The 22753-nt window shown below is 36.2% G+C and overlaps 1 protein-coding gene across 1 annotated transcript in view; it reads left to right on the plus strand.

Moving 5' to 3' along the window:
- DYNC1I1 (dynein cytoplasmic 1 intermediate chain 1) overlaps window positions 1-22753 on the plus strand; it is a 184136-nt gene that overhangs the window by 6292 nt on the left and 155091 nt on the right. The window contains 5 exon segments of the mRNA XM_032236979.1: window positions 998-1055; window positions 1058-1099; window positions 5143-5229; window positions 18894-18960; window positions 21184-21272. Coding sequence (XP_032092870.1) covers window positions 998-1055; window positions 1058-1099; window positions 5143-5229; window positions 18894-18960; window positions 21184-21272 — 343 coding nt within the window.

Consider the following 22753-nt stretch of genomic DNA (forward strand, 5'->3'; position numbering starts at 1 on the left):
TGCTTCTGAGTATATAAGCATTTTAATGCAGATACAATCCTCAGATTACACATCCATGTACGTGTTTGTCTCTTTCATGCATTCACACAAACATCGTATATGGATGTGTATGATAAGAAGGCAATACCTTCATCATTAATGATTTAAAGAATCTTCTAGCCTCACCCAACATAATTGTTGAAATGATATAAAGCTTGACTTAATTAATACATTATAGGCCCAGCAATGATTGGATGATTTAGAAGATACATACAGCCTGCCCATATGCTGTGCAATTAAAGATTGGGTGGAGAAACACATTCATTTCCAACCTTGGAGAACTGTTTCTGCTCCATGTGTTGCATGCAAAACTGAGCTAGATTTTGCCAGATCTCCTGCAGACAGTTGGACAGTTTCTTACATGCCTAGACATTTTTATTTAGGCAAATACTAATCTTACTGTTCTAGCTATACATCAGCATAGCAGTGCAAGATTAAAATTATCATCTTAAAATACAGATTAAATCTGTATTTGGTATCTGGCTTGGTATTCTATTGGCATTGATATGTGTGATGTTAAAACAGCAATAAAAAAACCTGTTGGCAGAGCAAATAGCCAAAATTGTAATTGGGAAGTAATCTACCATATTGTTACTTTTTCAGCTGAAAGTTGGGGAAAGGGCCAAATATACTTCTGTTTAAAAAGCTGATGATAGTCATATATAGATGTGTTTTATGGGATTAAAAATAATAATTTAGAAATGGTTGTTGTCTCTTTGCAGGCATTAAATGCACAAATGCATTTACGTGTCTTGTTTTTTCTGTTAAAAACAATACATAGTTATTGAGGTAGAAATTAGGATGACACGTTTTTGCTTACTCTGCAATTCTATTGAAAATTCCACCCACTGAATCTGCTTCTTCTCCTGGAAGAGAGGCTACCGGTCATCTGTGAATCATCTAGTTACTTGAATTTTCTGAATAATTCTTCATTACTGTTAATTCGGCGGATTCTCAGCAGAAGAAGGAACCACCCCAGGAAGATTCTGATCTGGATCGCAAGAGAAGAGAGACTGAAGCTTACTTCAAAGCATTGGTATTTCCCCAGAACCTCCTCTAGGTACTCTTAATAGATCCATTAATGTTTTTCAGTTTCTGTAACATTCATCCATTATTTTAATTACTGCATGCTTAGCTTTTATTGTCTTGATGTGTCTGTGATGAAATGTATGTGGTTATACATCATGTAATACATGATTGTTGATAGCAATTCTCATCCCCTTCCTTGCTGAACATCAGCTTTGTATGCCAGCATAGTTGTCACTCATGCCACCATTAGTAGCTTGTGTTCCATCCTTCTTGGAGCAGGGCTTAAATTATTTATAATAATTGCCACTTTCAAGATAGATTTACTCATGGAACCCAAGAATAAAAATGTACATACATAATTATAAAACAAAAGAACCTTTTTAGTTTGTTCACTTGGATTTTTGTTCAGTATATACATTTTCCCTCTTCATTTTTTGCTGTTCTTCAAGAAGATGGAATCAGTGCTGCAGCAGTGTGCCACACGCTGTGCCATTTTTGTATGTGCCTTCAACATTAAAGTGTACAAACAAAAATGAGTAGGGTTGTGTTATGATGCTGCAACATTGGTTCCATCATTTTGCCCCTTGTTCACTCCCAGAGAAAACACTGAGCACAATCTAAAGAAGTCTTGGATAATATTATTAATAATGTGATCTTTCCACAGACTTTAAAGCAGTATTTCTCAAACACTGCAACTTTAAATTATATGGATTTCAACTATCAGGATACCTGATGTTGTCTGGGCATTCTAAAGTCCACACATCTTAAATTGCCAAGAAATATTTAGAATATTGTTTTAAAGCTATGGCTTCCTTGATGATATTTTTTGCAAACCAGAATTTAGCTTCTACTGGCATGGCTGATAGAACCAAGAAGTAGAATTGGTGGATAATGACTCATTGTCATTATCCCTTCACACATATTCTTGCCAAAACTGTTTTTATTACAAAACAATGCTTTGGGGTTTCTTTCACTTTATTCTGATGACAGTTCATGGGGAGAATATGTGTACGATTTTGGAAATCAAACTGTGGCCAGGCTGCTTCACTGATGTTTCTGCCAACATATGTGAATGGTTGAGCAAAAATGAGCTAAATCAAGAAAATACAGGTTGTTCTCAACTTATAACCACACTTTGGAGTTTGGAATTATGATTGTAAGTCATGCTGGTCATTAAGTGGGTTACCACATGACTATCTGACTTTACAACCTTTTTTTTTGCTGTGATAATTAAGTGAACATGGCAGTCATTGAGCAAACCCCATTTTAGCAGAGGGTGGTTTTTTGTTGCCAGAAATTAGACGTAAACACTGGTTTCCCGCAAAAGAAATAATCATAAATTGCAGTCATGTGAGTGCCAGATGCTGCAAACAGCTGAAATGTGATCAGGTACCAAGCATCCAAAATACAAGTGTGATTGGGGCGGGGAGGGAGCCATTGGAACTTCAAAATGGGGTTTTAAGTACCTTTTGGGCAGGAGTTGTCATAACTTTAAATGGTTGCTAAGCAATTGGTTGTAAATTGAGGACTACCTGTATACATTTAAACATGAAGTTGAAATACCCATTGTCAAAATACCCATTGTATTTTGACTGTGGTTGTGTGAAGATTAGCTCTAATTGGCTTGTTTTATTTATCTTACTCCTTCATTGCCTAATTAAATGTGATTGGGAGTTTTCACTTTAAAAAAAAGTTGTAGTTCACCTTTAATTTATACATTTGATATAAAAAAGTTCTCTCCCTTCCAGCCTAGAGATTTATTAAATTAAATCATGGAAAGTAATCCTATGACCAAGGTTTGACCAAGGTATGACCAAAATGGTTTATGCTTAATATTGTACACTTGGGAAAACCTGGTCAGTTATTTCCTTCCAATTAGATTAGTTTTGGAACTCTAACTGAAGTTCTTAAAATAGTTGAGTCCATAATTCTATCCAAATACTGATTTATATTTATGTTTGATCATCCACAGCAGGTGGCAGCTTCTAACTGACCTTGGCAGATCTTGGCAAAAAAAAACAAAGCAGTTGTGAATGTGATTGATTCTGAGATGGGAGATCATCAGCAAATTCAAAAGCTTAAGTTATATTGAGAATCAAAAAACTAAAGCCAACATCACATCGTCCTGGAAGAATCTACTTTATTCTTGCCAAGAAACTACCAATGTCAAGTTAAAATCAAAGAATGTACCTATATTTAAAAATACTTATCTGAAAGTTTGTAAATAAATAAATATACTTTATACTGGTCCAGAATTGATTCTGTGTTCTTCTTGAATTCTGCATATAATTAAAATAGGTAATGGTTATTTTATCTTGGTTCCCCCGATATTATAACAAATTTAAAGGTAATTAATTATATCAGGGTCAATGCAAGGAACTTTAATAATGCTGATTACAGGCTTTAACTAAACCATTTTAGAACACCTGTTTGGACTGACCTGGGGGGTGTGGGCGGGTGGTGTTCAGGTATGCCTCCTTCAATATCCAAGAAAGAAAACTCAACGCCATTGAATAGAGATAAAGTACTTTTTACTAGATATGAATTGAAAACAGAAAAAGGAAAGCAAGATCTGAGCCAAATAGGCGTGAACAAGTACATATCAAACGATTGCCCAGCCCCCTCCCTCCAGTTACCCAGCCGTGTCCACTCTGCAACTCCCTAAGGTGTCATGTGGGGTGCATCTTCAAAAGGCCTTATCAGGTTGGTATGCAGGACGGTTGGCCTTGACTAAGTCCAAACATCAGCATCAGCATGCGCAGAAGATGGTTAGAACAAAACTCCCCTTCTACAGTTCACATAATTCCCTTAAGCAAATACGATGCCCCCACCTCCCCGTTTTCTGTGGCAGCTGATAGCAAGCAAGCGAAGCACATCACAAAGCTCTAGTCCCTCTGGAATCCCCCTGGTATTTTTTTATAGAAAAGTCTGAGATTTTGTAGAGGATCAGGATAATATTTTTATTGTTCTGGCAGAAAAATGCCAAATACATTAATAAGGCTGAGAAGAAAAAGAAAAAAAATGCTCGCGGAATTCACATCATCTGGAATCATTTGCCATAAACAACCAATCTGAGCATAAAACTATAGAGTATTACATTAATAGCCAGCTATCCTCGCGGTCCGCCTACTGCCACATACCTCCCCAGCGGCCGGTAAAATCCCACAGATTGGGCCTCCTTCGGATGCCCCAGCCAGACAATGTCAGCTGGCGGGCCCCTGGAGGGAGAGCCTTCTCTGTGGCTGCTCCGACCCTTGGAATAAGCTACCCCCAGAGATCTGGACTTTACCCACTCTCATGGCCTTCAGGAAAGCTGTTAAAACATGGCTGTTCCAGCAGGCTGGGGCTGTTAACCTCACTGTTGAGGTCCAGCCCCGATTGAACGAATGCAGTGTTGTGATTTTAAATTATCCTTTTCTATTTTTTTTCTTCCTCTTCTTCTTTTTGTAAGCCGCCTGGATTCCTTCGGGATTGGGCAGCATATAAATTTTTAATAATAAATAAATAAATAAATAAATGATGAATATTAGTGATCTTAAATACACAAGAAACTATTCTGTTTTGTAGATATTAAATAAATGTCCAAAATATCTTTTCTTTCTTGAACTATACTTCTTGTTTTCATAGAAAATTAGAAGGCTTTTTAAAAAAGTTTTTTGCTCAGTAATATTTTGAATTGTCCATTATAATTCCATTTTTAAGTAGCAACAAAAACATTTAAGCTCTAACTTTGGTAAAAACAAAATTATCAAAAATAATTGCCTACTGCCTGCCCATGCTTAAAAAATCAGTTCTACTTTGGGTCAACGTTGACTTTTAATTTTTTAATATAAAAAATGGGCTCTGATGTTAACCCAGTTCATGGCCAGTTTAAACTTCCCTAAAATTTAATTAGCAAAAATATTAGAACTGACTGGTTTTTTCTTTTCTTCTCCTTTTTTCACCATTTAAAACCCTCCTGCATGCGCAATCATTTTATTATTTGGATCCCGGTTCATAATTTCTTGACGGTGCCTACATCAGTGAAATCATTGCATGTTTTAACATGGGATACCTGTTATTTTCATTATTTAGTCCCAACCCCTATGTCTCCCTCTCCGAAATCAGTGAGCACACCCAGTGAAGCTGGAAGTCAAGATTCGGGAGAGTTGGGGACCTATAGGAAGGTAAGATAAAATGTTTCACTTTATGTGCTATCTACTTCTCTTGAGGATATTTTTGTGGAAATGTATTTCTGTCATGGTTCTTGTGTGACTGAACACACTGTTTTAGAGAGTATAGGCCGCAAAATGAAATTATGTCAGAAAGATGACTTGCATTTGTTATATGTCACAATGCAGATCTATACAGGTAGTTCTTGAGTTATGACTTTAATGGAGGTTATTCATTGTAGTCATAAGTTTTGATGAGTGTAAAATGAGTCATTGTGACTAGATTCATTTTATGGGCCTTTTTTGTGTTGGTCATTAAATGAACCTGCATTGTTTAAAGAATGCTGCTTTTGTTAAATGAACTCATTATCCACTGTGGGGACATTTTTGCAAAAATTGGAAGTAAACTCACATTTTTGGCAAAAGTGTCATAAAATTCTCATGTGGCCTTAGGACCCTGCAAAAAACCATAAATACAGGCCGGTTGCCAAGCACTCCAAAATGCAGTCACATGACTCCACGGAGGCGGTTGGAAATTTGAATTGGGGAGAGGTTCGAGGCGGTTGGAAATTTGGAATGGGGAGAGGTTCGTTACAATTTAAATGGTCACTAAGCAACCAAACAATTGAGTCAATGATTACCTGTATGTTGCATTTTTATGTCATGTCATAGGCAAACATTTAATCACTTGCCCCACTCCTCCATCATTCTTCCCCTCCTCCACCCAGGATACCCATGTTTCAGAGATGAAATCCTGTGTTAGAAAGATTGTCAGAGAAGATTCCTTTCATTGAAGTTCGTATTTTGAAAAGCTGATACTGACTTGGGCATAAAGACTGCTGGCTATTTAATTATGATTGTTGAAGAAGCCGCAATTGCATGGATTTATACTAAACCAAAACCAAAACAAACATATTGTGGGTCTAGCATGATGTGTGAACACTTCTCTGTTTTAGAAGAACAATATTCTCATCCATTCAGTTTAACACAGTTTTAAGAAAAAAATGGAAGAAAATGTAGCAGCATCATTCACTGTGTTTTTCTAACACAGAGGTCCTTGTATGCATGCATCTTTTAACTAATATAGCAGTTAATTTACATTGCCTTATATTATTAGTTTTAAATAAATTTTGTCCTGCTTTTATTCCTTTGACATGTTATTTCTAGGGTGCAATTAATTTAATCAATATTTCAAAACCTTTTGAAACATAACTATAGAGTTAATTTTATGCATAACTTTCACTGATTATTTTCTTTTCAGATAAATTTGGGGACAGATTTTGGTTCAGAGAAAGATGCATGATAGTGATGATTCATTTTATTTCATTTCATTTTATGGTCTTCTTTTAAAGAGTTAAGAAGAACAATGCTTTTTAGGGATGTCCTGTGGTGAATGGCTGTCCAATCATGTAGTGGTCGGCAGTGTAACATAATGGCAGGTAATAAAATTTTCTGTTGTTTTGTCTTTAATATAGCAAATATTTGAAGGACAAATGACAATCTTTTGAGCACTTGTTGTGACTCTGCCTGTAAATCTTGTTCATCCTCTTTTAGGGATAACATTTTCTTGTTATTTCTCTGTGATAGAGATGGGCAACCATAGCCCTCATGTTGTGCATCGGGAAAGTCCTATGAGCCTGACAGAGAATGTCTTGAACATCTCGAGACTTTTGGCATAGTTTTTTGGGTCACTTTAAGGTATACATTGGTATGGTTGTTTGCCATTATCCTCTTACTTTTTAAATCGATGTTGCAGACGTAGAATTTTAAGATGCAAAATGTTGCACTATTTTGCACTATTTTGAATTATTCTTAACACTGGACTGAAATGTCCTTGCGCGATTCCTGTCACATTATGAATTCACTGCCCACATTTCCCTTTCTATAAGGTGTTTCTTTTGGACTGCATCAGGATGTCTTGTGTCTTCCATCAGATCTTTGGACTCATTTTGAGGGTTATGGTTTTCCGTAAAGTAGAAATAACATTACCATTAACTTCCCATCTCCTGAAATAGAACATTTGCCATTGATTCCTATGAGTTGTTTCTTTAGTGTGGTGCTGTTCCAAACATTTTTTTCCACTTCTGCGCCATTGAGCTATTAGAAAAATCAGAAGTGGTTAGCAAAAACTAAGATGTCATTATCCTCTCTGTGGTTAAGACAAAGTGACAACCCACCTCAGATAAACTGGAAGGTTGCAGGTAGGAGCGGAGACCACTTGGTCTCCATATTGAGTGCCAGAGTAGTAGGCATATGATGATGGGGCAATGACAGGAATAGTGATATAATGATAACTTTAGAACAGTATAGGAATATCAAGGCTTTTAGCCAGGAGTGGGTTCCGGCTTCTTCTACTGCAAGTTTGCTCAGGGATGCTTTAAAAATAATGCTTCTGCGCATACTCAGAAGCAAAAAATGGCAAACCTATGGCACTACCAATAGAACTGATTCAGGGGCATGGCTGGCCGAATTACTACCTACTCGGCTGAACTGGTAGGAAACCCACCACTGCTCTTAGCTGAGATTACTTTGAAATGAAAATCGGGTTCTAATGGACTTGCATTACAGTGAAAAGAGACTTGTAGATTTTCCATCTAACTTTGGATTCCCTAAGGTTTTACTCACTGTTGTCTGTTTAAACTTAAGGTCTCACAATTTGATGCAACACAACCATTAATAATAATACGGGGATGACATCTGGGGGTTTGTTTGTGGTCTTGTATAGAATTGGAAATGTATATCATGAGCTTAGTGTGCTTCCGATGCATTCTTTTGGGCACCTCTATTATAATACAGTAATAGAAATGTATCTTTTGTTTTTATCGCCTTTGATATAATTAATTCATACTTGACATGCACTTTTATTTCTGTTTTAGAACACTTGTAGACACAAAAGGGACAGATATGCAGAGAGAGTTGGGTATAACTTCATTTTGTAAACTTAGTAATGAAATCCAAAGATATAAAATTTAAAGTAAGCTATTTTCTATTTCTGAGTAAACAGCAGTCAAATGACAGTCAAGATTCCATTTTGCCTACTGTCTAGATATTTTTCATAATCAGTATTCTGTAATTTGATCATATTGCTAGATTCAGAATGAATAAAAGTACTTGTTTAAGACAATACAAGTATAAAAATAAAACTATTTCTAATAACAAAACAAACAATTAGTATCAATGAATCTGTAATAGATCATTACTATTTTTGATTTGTTTCCAGGGAAAAATTCATGTCTGTGGTTCTTCTGAAAGTGTAACTATAGCCGTGGTGGGTTGCAGACGGTACGCCACAGTACGGGCATACCGGAGCCACCCTGGAACACTGGATACAGTTCCAGTACGGTGCTCCGGAGGGCCCACCCACCCGCCTGAGCTCCTTACTGGTGTTTTAAGCTTTTGCGCAGGGGTGGTGCATACAGCTCCTGCGCAACACTCGCAGAGCAGATGGAGCGTTGCAGAGGCGCTAGGACGCATGTGCGCATGTGCGTGCGCACTGCACAAATCCAGGAGGATGCCGCCAGCCTCTTCCAACCGTACTGGTTGGAACGGGATTTGCAACCCACCACTGAACTACAGGTTATACATCTGAAAGATTAACATTACCTCCCTCCGATTTTATAGCGTTAAATTTGTATTACCCAAAGTTTTCACTTACAGGTAGTCCCTGATTTACAATAATTTGTTTAGTGACCATTTAAATTTACAATTTCAGTGAAAAAAGTGATTTATGATTGTTGTTCACACAACTGTTGCAGCACCCTCATGGTCACCTTATCAAAATTCACACTTGGCAACCGAGTCATATTATGACAATTACAGTATCCTGGGGTCATGTGATCATATTTTGCAAAGTCAATGAGAGACTACAGTAATTAACAACTGTGGCTAGAAAGATTAACAAGATTATAAAATCAGGCAAAACTCATTTAACAACTGTTTCATTTAGCAACAGAAACTTTGAGCTCAATTGTGGATATAAGTCGAGAACTGCCTGTAGTATAAATAGCAGTAGACTTATATACCGCTTCATAGGCCTTTCAGGCCTCTCTAAGCGGTTTACAGAGAGTCAGCATATTGCCCCCAACAATCTGGGTCCTCATTTTACCCACCTCGGAAGGATGGAAGGCTGAGTCAACCCTGAGCCGGTGAGATTTGAACCGCTGACCTGCTGATCTAGCAGTAGCCTGCAGTGCTGCATTTAACCACTGCGCCACCTTGGCTCTTTCCAATATTCCCATATTTATTCCCAAGAGTACATCACATATCAGATAGAACTGCACAATGTAAGCTTTTAGCAGTTGAGATTGTCTCAATTTATACTTGGATAAATAAAATTAGACTCTACTTCTCTGCATCTTTGATCTAGGAAAAGGAATTAATTTGGAAGTCTGCTATTTACAGAAGCTAGAGACTCAGCTTAATGAGTCATTTTGCATGTGGAGTTTGTGGCATCATTAAGAGGGCTGATATTGTCATTCCTCAAGGAAGGATGGAATTCCATTCTCTGTGCTCTTCTTCTCATTAGCAAGTTTGTTGTGCTATAGAGTAGTTCAGGGAAGGGTTTTCCTGTTCCCTAAGGTGATATCTAGGGTGCCTTACAACCAAAATTTTAGTCCTTGGTATTAATTAATGTAATATGTTGCAACTATTGTAATTCGTGGCTACCATACTTATATCTAGTCATGAAATGCTTAATTAGACTGCTTTTCTTTCAGAGGTGGAAACAACTACTAGCCCCAAGGAAATCAATGGTATAATTTACTTGTTTCTATCCATAGAGAAATATAGATGAAAAATGCTACATGGAATAACATGGATGTTTTAGCAAGGTCCTGGAAGCCAGAACCTCAAAGGAATAGACGTTGCTTAGCAGCTAACAAATATTGTTTGCAAAATCCACTTTTGAAAATTTGTATCATTGTCAAATGTTATGTTTTACATTTTATCCCTCATTTGTAAACTTTCTACATATATGGAAGTTAAAAAAGTAATTTGTACGCATGAGCATGAAGATATAGACAATACAACAAGTTTCTCCATTTCAATTGCTCATCTCTTTCTGGTATGCTTTGTTTTCTTAATGGGGATTAATGTTTATGATGCTTTAAATGATGAAGATATATTTTATACCTTGTATTTTCACCCTGAAATTATTTAATTAATTATTTTGCCATTTCATCGTTTCTTCTCTACGTTGCTTTACATTTCATATCAAGATATCTTGTTCAGTATTTCTTTACTTAGACCATTCCGTATAGTAACAGTTCAGGTCAGGACTGCACTTTCTGATTGCTTGTTGAACACAAACGTGATGATATTGCAATTAATATTTCTCAACTAATTACTATAGCCTTAGAAATTTTGTACATCTAATTAATTTATTACCTGTACATTAGGCTAGCCTAATGACTAGCCTAATTCTTAATAAAGTTCTATATACATTTGGTGCACTGCAGTGCCAAATAATTTTTTACATCTTGGTGTCTTTTGGTCTTTTGCTTCTAAAATCCTCAGTGATCTGCAGGTCAGAGTTATAGAAGGGAACTGTTTTCCTAATCAGGTTATATTTTATTTAGGTTGTGAACTGTTTAATATACAATATTGTATTGGACAAAAATACCAAAAATGCTCTTGAAATAATAAAGGATTAAAGAGCTGTTTATTTCCAGAGAGGATCCATGGATTACCAATTCGAAAACTAGATTTCACATACCTCACTAATTTATGGTTGCTTAACTATATCTTACTAAGGAAACCTTAAGTTGTTAAGGTTGTTAAATTTGTTGAATCATTTATAATAGTGTATTATATCAGTGTTTAAATTCAACAGAACTCTAAGTCATAATCATTGAAACATGATGATGCCTGAACATGTCTGAAACCAAAGAATTCCCAAAGAATTGTTAACATGACTCAGGTTTTAACTGGGAAACCTTTTCAGATTAATTAGGTTTAAGATTGAACATATAATGATTACAAATACTTGTACAAGGGTATGAAATGCCCTTTCCCATATCTCAGATAGAGAGATAGATAGATAGATAGATAGATAGATAGATAGTATTTATATATGCCGCCCTTTTCCCTGGGCTGCTCACAATCAAAAGGGAAGGGGGGACAGACTTTTACATATAAGACAGTACATGATTAAAAACGCAACATTCATACCATTCGGGCGGGTAACAATCTTTAGCCCCAGGCTTGACGGGATAGCCAGATTCTAAGGGCTGTGCGGAAGGACTGTTATAATTTACTCCTCTAAAATAAAAAGAAGCAATTTTAAAGATGGAAGAATTGAGCAAACTCTCATAATTAAAATTAGCTAGTTTCTCATTTCCAAGTTTAAAGAAGCATCTTAGTCATCTTTAAAAAATATAACACAGCCATTTCTATTTATAAATGATGCATGTGGGTCATTTCCAACCCCACTTACTGCATGAAGTATCAGCACAGATGGGATGTATCACTGTATCTCAGTAATATGCATCTATATCACGCCTAAAAGACTGATATACAAATCTCTTACGTAGTTCTGTGTAATTTTTGCCTAAAATTCTGGAAACCTGCTGCCCAGTGATAATAAACAAAATGGATTAGAAATATATAGTGAATGGCAGTTCCTAGCTTTCTTCAACACAGATTTTACAGACTAGGGAGCTAATTGCAGGATGATCATAGATTGCCTAACGCTTTTAAAAAAATAATATTATAATGTTTATTTTAAAACCCATATTTTGTGTATTAGTTGGGTCAAATCTTTTTAAAACAATGCTAACAGTAATAATACAAATAAGTATGCATATCCTGATCTTTCAATTTCAACAGTACCATTCTCTCTTTCTAATTCTTTATCATATTCCATTAATTCATTTAAGCATAAATAACATTTCTTTGCGCTATGTATTTATTATCCCCTACTAAGTTACTAATATTTAATATTTTGAAAAGTAGTCATGATTTCAATATCTCAAATGTCTAGGATTACCAATAAAGCCAAATACTAACGAAATTTAATCAATCTCAGGAATATATCTCAAAATCGTCCCAATTTCTAATCCTGAAAATTTTAAATTCATAATATACACACTATTATATAATAATACAATTAGATTACCTAACCCTAAACTTCCACCTATTAAACTTATTTACTTTTAATTATAATAAAATATTATCTGTTAATATGTATGGTACTTTTCCCCTATTTATATTTTTTATATAATATTATTATCATCCATCATTTCTAAATCATTTTTTGGAGTTTCATCATTTATTGACTTTTAAATCAGCTTTTATTTTTTTTTCTCTTGGAGTCTTATAACTTTTAGATGTTTTTATACGTACTGAACATTCTGCTCAGGTTGACCTTTGTTTCTTTCTGCTGTATTATTTGAACACCCATCAGTAAGACTTTCTTTTTTTAAAGAGATTTTTCTTTTTTTCTTTAAACATTTCTCCTTTTTTAAAGAGATTTTTCTTTAGTCTTATGATCTTTAAGGATTTTTAGTAGTTTACAGCCTTGTAACTTTCCAATTACATATCTTCTCAATTGTGCAAATTCTAAAGTCTTATCTAAGTATTCTTTTCTCTTTTCATCTATCTCCTCCTTCTTCGTAGAATGCTCTGTCAAATAGCCTTAATAATCCAAATTAATTCAATCTTTCAAATCCATAATCCAATAGCCAGTTTCAATAAAGTTTAGTTATTTGCAATTTAATTCATCTTAGAAATCTTCAAGGGGGAAAAGAAACTCATTAGGTATTTATCTTCTAGAATAGAGTCAAGGTCAGGCCGCCTTCCAGATGTTATACTGCCTTCTATTTTGTGTATTAGACTTTATGTGTATTGGACCTCCACTTTCATTAACAATAAGGATTGCTGCTTCCTTAACACTTGGAGATCTTTTCAAATTCTTGTACTTAACGTAAATCTTTAGAGTAAGAGTTGGAAGTTATATCACCCAGTTTCAATGTTCTGTCCATAAACCGCTCCAGCATATATCTTATAGTCCCAGTTGTCCCACCTTGTGCCTGCCAAAAATGGCTATTGTCCCTGCTGCTCGTTTGCACCTAACGAGGGAATTGCAAGTTCTTCATGGTCCACGAAGCACCTCTCCTTTCTTCTTCACCCCTACAAGGCGGCTTTGACCCCGTAGAGTCCCTTGACAGTGGTTACCGGCTGGATTTTGGAAAGTTTGGTGGAGCCCACTAATTTCCAAGCTGTTTTCACCACTACATCAACCAGAAATCCCCATGGATGTTTAATGTGCTAAACAACAAGTCTAATTTAGTTATAAGGAAATTAAGATACATATACCCATGTGCTATCTTATATGGGCTGTCTTCTTTATGCGTAATATCATGCTTCTGTCCAAGTTAGTTATCTATTTCTAGACCTGATTCAAAGTGTAAGTTATGAATTTTGAACTCTCATATCAAACATATGCTTTAACATTTGGCCGTATAGTGGAATGAGGTCTTACCCAAAACTAGTAAAGTTGCCTACATTTCCCTTAATTATAAATGGGGGATTCTGGAGACCTGTTTTCTTCTGCATGACCTCTCTCACTTCCTGAGATAATTAAAGTCTGGCAATGACAGGAAACAGTACTTTCTCTTGACAAAGTAGTCCATCGTTGATGCTCTTCCTAGACAGATTTGGCATCCTTCTTTGCTTCTTTCAGTTCATTTCACATTTCTTGGCAACATTTCTTGTCACTTCCTATCTGGTTTCTTGTCTGAGCCAGTCTGAAGTTCTGATTTTATTGTTCATTTTGGTTGTGTTGTGCTGATGTCTTGTGCAACCGACTTTGACTGTTATCAGATGGGAAGACGGAATATTCATGAAGATAGTAATTAACCTCAGGCACTCAGAAATAGGTTAAATGCTGGAAACCAGTACTTCCAAGAGAAAATCTGAGATTTAAGCCCCTAGCAAGCCTTCAAGATGATCCTGTTCATTTAGTAACCTCAGTTGTTTTTTTTTTTCCTGCTGAGGATTGTGTTCTCAAGTCTTTCTCTAATGACACTGTAATGGTATCCTCCCTAGTGGAATATTGTTTGTCACTTGGGAAACTTGTCACATTTAAAGAGGATGGCACAAAAGAGTAATGAGTGCACAAGCAAGCTATGTGTATTTTTCTCTTTCTCCTAAGTAATCGGGATGTTCTGGTATAAGTGGCCCCATGAGATTCACAACTTTCAGCTGTGGTGCAGATTCAGAACTCTAATGCTGAGGTCATTAACGAAACCCCTCTGTAGTCAGTGAAAGATTTATAGTCCTGATATGCTGCAGTTCTGTTGCTGATTCTTAAACCACCCACAATCCAAGGTTTTTGGAATTTATTTAATGCAAGTTTTATTGAAAAACAGGTCTCCCCTGCAGCACCTATTTATTTCACTGAGAGCTACTTTCATTGGGTTTTTATGATGTTATACAGTAATATTGACGGACATATATTTAGGATAGTTACTTTAAAAAATAAGTCATATAACAATAAATAATTGGAATCAGGATGATTTTTTTTTGTTAAAATGTTTCTATGTTATTATTATTATTTTTAAAAATATGTTATGTTTCAGAATATTTTTTGTGCTTTTATTGACATCTGTCCTCAAAATTTAAAACAATTTAAAGAAAATATTCAAATATTTAGGACTACTGTGTAAGAAACCACCGAACAAAGTAGGCAATGTTTGTGCCTATTGAGCCACATTTAAGGTGATCTGAAATTTCTGTGGCCATATTTTCTTAAGAAAGATAAAGGACAAACCTGAAAAAGATGCAAATCTGAAAGAGATTCATAAGGATTAAAAAAGTTTATAACTTTGCCTTACAAAGGAAAACTCAAGAGCAAAATCCAAGAAAAACTGCATTCTAATAAAACTCAAACATATATGTAAATTTATTTCCCTATTTTTTCATAGGAAAGCCTGGGCATTTAGCGATATCATTTGTGAGAAAAGTTAAATGATCAAAATAAAAGGCATAACTGAGTTCGTGAAAAATAAATCTGCAGTTTTCTAAAGCAACTTGTAATAAAAGATGTACAGTCTCAATTACCTAGTGGAGCAGGAATAATCTGAAGAGATTTCCAAGTCTCCTTTCTCCACAATAACTGGACCACTGCATCTCTCACAATTTTTCATGATCTTTCCCCCCCCCCCAAAAAAAAAAACAGTAGCTAAGATGTGAATTAATCACTGATAGTATTTAGAAATTTTAAAAAAATCAGGAAGAGAACTTTCATCAGCTCCTCAGATATATCCATGGCTACTGTGACCCTGTGATAGACAAAAGTGTTATCCTAAGTTGCACAAAGTTTGTTTGTCTTGGGGTAGAGAAATCAGAACTAGCCTGAAACATTTGATTGCTTAAAAGGCATAATATCTGAATTCATAATATGCTCAGATATTATGCTCAAAAGGCACAATATCTGAAGAGAAGTATAGCAAACTGTACTGAAAAATGGATTTGAGTTTTGAAAACGGGAATCAGTAAGACATGTTTCAGTACATGATTATGGACATCAATACTAAGTCTGCTCCCAGAGATGTATATTATTAACAACGTTCAACTTCAGATTATATTTGTACCTCCAAGGGAGATTTTTGAACAACAAAACTCTTAACAAAATGTAAGCATGAGATTTGCTCAGAATGAAATTTTTAAAAGGCTTGAAAAAAATATGGCAAGGAAAATATCATTTAAGTGACTGTTGACTAAAAAATTCCCCAGAAGGATTTGCTACTGTTGAAAAGAATTTTCCTTCACATTTATGAAAGGAGCTAAAGAAGGGTTTCTAACAAATCCCTTTGAATCTGGTCATGCTGATATATGTAGGGATAATCCACCAGGTATGTAAAACGCTGAAAAGCAGAGCTGCTTCAATTATTATTTAATAACTGTGTGTGGGTGTGTACCTTGAAGTCTTCCAATGATTATAGTAGTAAGAAAAAAGACCATTCTTTTAAATACATGGAAAATAATTATAGTAATTTTATTAACATTTAAATAATTTTATCTTTTGTCTTGACCACACAAGGTTTTTGTGCTGCTTGTAAAGCATTGACATCTTGTGAGTTGTAAAAGATTTTTTTTTTTTTACATCAGTACCTGTGGAACTGCATCCTCATTGAAACTTTGGATTAGATTGTAATGATAGAGATTCTTGATGGATTATTCCTGATTATCTTGTATTGATTACAATCCCCAGTGTGTAGCTATGTATCACATTTGTTCTCTATTTCATTATTGTATGGAATTATAATACTAAAATATAAGACTCTTAACTCACTTTGGTAATTGAAGCAATGTACTTCAATTTGATCAAAATAATGGAATTTTTTTAGCATAACCACAATCCATCCCATAATATCTGGGTGTATCTTTTAGCTGCAAATGTTTCAGTTTTCCGCCATAAAGTCCTAATGCCAATTCAATGTGCTATCTTAAGGCAGAGTAAAAGGCTACTGAAACAGTCAGAATTATCAAGAATTCCCCAATTTACATAATTACCCTTTGAATCTTCATTGCTATAATGCTGGCTGCAGGAATTCTGGGAATTGAAGTTCCTACAGTTATAGAGATCAAGAAACACTTATAATGGGGAGCTTTCATCAAATTAGACAATACTTGATGAAATAGAATTCAAAATGATATATAACTATTGGATTTCTAGATTCTAAAAAGAAAAAAAAATGAGTAATTTGCTCTCATAACAATCTTTGTTTCAGACCCTTCCGGAAGTGTTAAAAAGAGTTTTGAATTTACCTCCAGCTTTCTTACTATAAGATACAAAACACAGTTAAGAGCCAAACTCAACATGTCATTTATCACATCAACCTTATTCAAATTGTATTGGCCCTTCATCCATAATCATCACAAATTTCCAGACTGGGCTATTCACAGAATTATTGCCCACATTTTGTTCAGAGGTATAAACAAGGCAAAGGTAGTCCTTGACTTACAACCATAACTGGAACCATAATTTCATTCATTAAGCAATAAAATGAGCCAAGGTGGCGCAGTGGTTAAATGCAGCACTGCAGGCTACTGCTAGATCAGCAGGTCAGCGGTTCAAATCTCACCGGCTCAGGGTTGACTCAGCCTTCCATCCTTCCGAGGTGGGTAAAATGAGGACCCAGATTGTTGGGGGCAATATGCTGACTCTCTGTAAACCGCTTAGAGAGGCCTGAAAGGCCTATGAAGCGGTATATAAGTCTACTGCTATTGCTATATTGCTATGTGATAACATCGCTTACTGACCGCAATCCCAACAGTGCTGTTGTTAGGTAAATTTTACTTGTTGTTAGCCAAAGTCTCACCGCTATTCAAGCAGTTTCAGGCTTGGTCCCTCCAGCCCAGAGCCTCTGTCAGATAAGGGATTGTCTCCAATTGCCCCATCTGCCTATCTACCCCTCACTACTCTGCACTCCAAGATCGATGTCACCTTGCTCTCTGCTACCCGTACTATCTTTGCCATCTTCCTGCTCTTGTTGCTAGTGAGGCATGTCTGGCCTGACTGCTTGGCCCTGCTAAGGCTGACTTTGCACTGCAAAAAAACCAAAACCCTGGACAACAAAAGTTGAAAGTAGCTCCGGAGGCACAGTATGTCAAAACACGCATTTGCAAAGCTCACAGGCAGTCTTGGGCTGACTTTGAGCTGTTTTGCCCCCCCCCCCGCCCCCTTCGCCTTTTCCATAGTGCAAAGCCATCCTTGGATTCCTAAACTAGCCTATCCAGCAACTAGAGCAGGCCCATCTTATCAGCAAGCGGCAGCTAGAAAATGGCAAAGTTCAGCTGGGGTGGCAAGGGGCCAAAGGCCATAAATGAAATGGGAGATAGGCAGGTGGAAGAGTTGAAATGCCCCTATGGTGGTAAGTGTGGGAAAGCTACTAAGTGCCTGAATTCCACTTGCCTGCTCCTTCTAGTATATCTGTTCAGAGTTCTTAACTCATTGCTGCATATCAACATAATCATGCTGATTATGCCTTAATCAGAATGTGCAAAATGTCCCGTACATACCAGCACCAAAGGTTGCATTCTGAGGTTTCTTTGGCCCACTTTTTGTGTCTGTGGTACAGTCAATCATCACACAGCAACTGGTTTCTGCTTGCAGAATCCTCTTTCCAGAATAAAACTGCATCGCCCCCTCCAGTGCATTTGAAGTGCTCACTTGTAACAGTACAGAGTTGGAAGGTACCTTGGAGGTCATCTAGTCCAACCTCCCCTGCTCATGCAGGAGACCTGTACTAGGGATTTGAACTGCAAAGATTTCCCTTTTGACTTGTATGCTGTTGTAAAAGCAAAGTGGGGGGGATCTGACCAGGTTTATTTTGTGTTGGGGTTGTTCATGAATAGTGGTCAGTAATTAAATACCTGAAGTCCATCTATCATGTTATTATGTGTGGTTAAGCATAGCTTGGCAAATATATATTGGAAGCCTTCAATACTTGCTAGTATAACATTTGTTAGTTTGACATATACCTGCTCTTGTCTGATAAAGAACACTGTGATCCTCCATGTGTTTTCTATGGTAGTTTTGGGCTGTGTTCTGTGCCTGTACAACATATTATGGCAAGTGATGAAGTGACCTCTTTTCCTTCATCCTTTCAGTTAATTCTGTGTGTTCTTTTCCGCCCACCCATTCCTTTGTCCTGTGCGGCTGATTAAACCTGGCTAGGACCCTGCAGTGGGACACAGACCCTTCAGTGCTCCAGCTTCAGTCTGACTCTGAACTTGGGTATATGTCCACTCTTGTTGTTGTGTGTTATAATATGACTTCATTGCATGAACTGACTTCTTAAGTAGGCTTATTTTTGTTTATTATTCTCTCTATCCTGGTTGTTGTGGTTGCTGTTATTAATAATTTTATTTAATTCTACTCAACTTTCCACATCGTTTGTTCAGTTCTGAAAATTTGGGAGGGGCCGTATTGTGCCAAGAAAATTTTAATAAGACTCTCTGAATGGGTCACTGCTGAGCCACCCCAAATTTATTCAGGTGGAGTGTGTTGTCTGCCTTCACGGAACTCTGGGAGTTGTAGAGTTTTTTGTTTCACAGGAGATGGAATGTTGAAGCTGCATGCTTGTGGAAACTATAACATGCATGTGGATATAGTCTAGCACCATGTATTTCTCTAACATAACCAGCATGCCAAATATTTTTCCCTACTATGTTTTTGTGTTCATTGCTAGCAACATTCTTTTAATATAGTCCATCAATGTCTTTCTCTTTTCTTCTTATACAACATTATTTGTGTGATAATTTTGAAAGTCACAGCTAATAAATAATGAAAGTAGTTAATCTTATTTAGTTTAATGTAAAATATTAATCTAATATTTCTGCCCCAATTTTTAACTTAAAAGTTAACATGTTGTAGAGCAAGTCATCAGATCTTAGCATTATCCACAATAAAATCTTTGGATACTATTTCAGCCACATAAGTATTTGCAGGGAAAACAAAATAAAATGTATAGCCGCAATTCAGATTTTTTTTTCTTGGAAATATATTTTGTGTAGCAAAACAAAAAATGTAAGTAGCAATAGCAATAGCAATAGCAGTTAGACTTATATACCGCTTCATAGGGCTTTCAGCCCTCTCTAAGCGGTTTACAGAGTCAGCATATCGCCCCCACAGTCTGGGTCCTCATTTCACCCACCTCGGAAGGATGGAAGGCTGAGTCAACCTTGAGCCGATGAGATTTGAACCGCTGAACTTGCAGATAGCAGTCAGCTGAAGTGGCCTGCAGTACTGCACCCTAACCACTGCGCCACCTTGGCTCTTAAGTGGTTAATGATAGGCAAATGGCACAATTTGGTATAACGCTGGCAGTTTGGATTCTGTAGATATTTTGTGACTCCCACCCTCCCAGCCATAGTCACTTGTTACAAATGTAGTGACAGAACATATTGTGCAGTTGCATAAGTCATGATGTAACTTGATGTTTTAATTCTTATTTCATCATTTGCCTCATCCCCTAATTGCTTATGCTTATCCCTGCCATTTTAAGACATGTTTGCCTGCTCTAAGAGATAAATATGTATTATTTCTGGAGTAAGGATAGGATAAATGAAATGTAAATTTAGAAGTAACTCCATTTAATATGCAAGAGTTTATTTCTGAACGTAATGTTAACCTATAAGAATGATATGACAAGGTACTCTGACTTGGAGAACTCTATAGTGATTTTAACATACTCTTAAAAATATACTGTGTTTCCCCGAAAATGAGACAGGGTCTTATTTTCTTTTAACCCCTGAAATAAGCATTGACCTTATTTTCGGGGAGGTCTTATTATTTTGAGGTAACAGGAGGTGGCGAGTATGTTCACTTCATAGCTGCTGCTGTATTGCAATATTTTCGGGGAGGGCTTATTTTAGGGAGAGAGTTATTTTAGCGCATGCGCTCAAAAGCCTGGTTGGGCTTATTATCCAGGAGACACTTATTTTCGGGAAAACAGGGTAAGAACTGGTTTATTTGCATTATACAGAAATAAATCTAGGAGTAATGAAGAATTCATATTGTACATTATAATTTGATCTTTTAGCGCAGTGGTAGTCAACCTGTGATAACTCTATATGTACTCCCAGTGCTCCTCACCAGTAGTCTGGTGTGTGGTATCCTGGGAATTACAGTTTAGCAAGTATGAATGTCACAGTATTCTAATTCCTCTTATAATACTTCATGTGATGGTGTTTATTCAAACTACTAGATAAAAGATCATACAAGATTTGGAAAAACTTTTCTTTCAAAGGCTGAATTGTTACAGAGATCAGTATCCTGTTCATAGAACTTTTTGTTAGGTTCAACATTCCAAAGCAACCTGGAATGCAAATCTTATTTCCCTGGTTTGCATGAATATTTTGCCTTCAACTAAGAGAGGATCAAGGGACTCAAGGCTGACCCCATAGGGTTTGGGGAAACTTGTTTCATTCCTCAATATTGTATGTGTTTTTGTTCTAGCCGCCGTCTACACAAGCTTGGAATCTCCAAGATCACCCAGGTGGACTTTGCCTCGGGAAGTGGTGTCCTATTCAAAGAGACTCAGACACGTTGGATACTCATCGCTCTGAAGGTAATTTAACTTCTTATATTGCGAGGAATTTTATTCAGTATTTTTTAAAAATATTACGATTAATTTATACTTTGATCATATCTATGTTCTTTATTAGGAATCACAATCAACTTTTGCTGGCTTGTATTAGAAGCAGTCTTTCTCACGGTTATTTGATTAATGTTGCTTGCTGGCTTGTTCTAATAGAACCAAGTTTTAATTAATTAACTTTCAAGCTCATCTAGGCAACTTTTCGCTCTTTAATTTTTTGGGGTGTTTTGGATGATAAACCTTATCATCTCTGACCATCACTTGCTTTCTTTTAAGCCTTTAAATTAGCCGATCCCCAAGTAACTAAACAGCAACTAAAATAGATTCTTCCTCCCTGAGCGTCTCCTACAATGGCAGGGCTGTGATGTAAGACCCTTTTGGCGCAGACATTCATCAGTATAGTCAATTAGCTGTGTGTAGCGTTGTCACTTTAGAAGACATTCTGTTGGGAAAAAAACCTTTCTCATTATACTGTGTTGCTTTTCCTTCTGCTCTACATTTCCTTTTGTCTGTACATTTAACTGTTCTGCTTCTTGAGTTTTGGAATTTAGGAGGGGGAGGAGTGTTTTGATGTTGATTTATGTGTTGAACACATTTTGTAAATCTGATTTTATTGCCAAGCTGCTCTTTGGTGAAGAACAAATGATATAACTTTTAAAATAAATTCAGTTTCTGGGACATTTGCCTGCATGCACTAGATTTGTTTTTTGTTATGTTCACGACCCCTTTGGCGTTCCTCCATTTAGTTTATGAAAAAGCAGTCATTGTCTCTAGATTTAATGGAAGTTCATTTCAGGAGGTGTCAGGGCTCATCACTGAAAATGCCAACTTGGAGAAAGGTGATCTAAATATTACTGCCTAAGCTTATGTCTGAAACAGGTTTCCAAAATGTTCTAAAACATTGTTTCTTCCTCAAAAGTCGTAGTATTGGGGAAATGAATGTGTCTACAATAATTTGAATCTAACATAAAGCTATTATTTAATGCAATTAAAAATTCTACTATGGAATTTGACAGATGCCTCTCAAAATCAAAAGCTTGGAGGCAACTTTCTAATAAATTTTCTTTAAAGACATTCATTCTATAGACTAACATAGCTTTCCTTGTGCAATGTCTGCAAGATGTTGCGATTTTTAAAGGTGAAAATCAAGTTATTTTGCAAGAAAAATATGATTTATCAACGGCAAAGGCTTATTTCTACTATATTCAAACATGAGATTTTCAAATGAATTTTTTATATAAAATTTTCAAATGGTGCCCTCTAGTGGTTCAATTAAACTGACATGGTGGGAAATAAAGGAAAAATAGCTTGCAAATTGATGGCTGTAATACATGTGAACATAGAACTGATTTATCTATCTGGAAGGAGCTAAAAAAATATGAGTGAGAATCTCAAATTTTCTTCTTTCCGTATTGATTTTCTTATACA

The sequence above is a fragment of the Thamnophis elegans genome, chromosome Z (assembly GCF_009769535.1).
Source record: "Thamnophis elegans isolate rThaEle1 chromosome Z, rThaEle1.pri, whole genome shotgun sequence".
In the NCBI taxonomy this organism is placed as follows: Eukaryota; Metazoa; Chordata; class Lepidosauria; order Squamata; family Colubridae; genus Thamnophis; species Thamnophis elegans.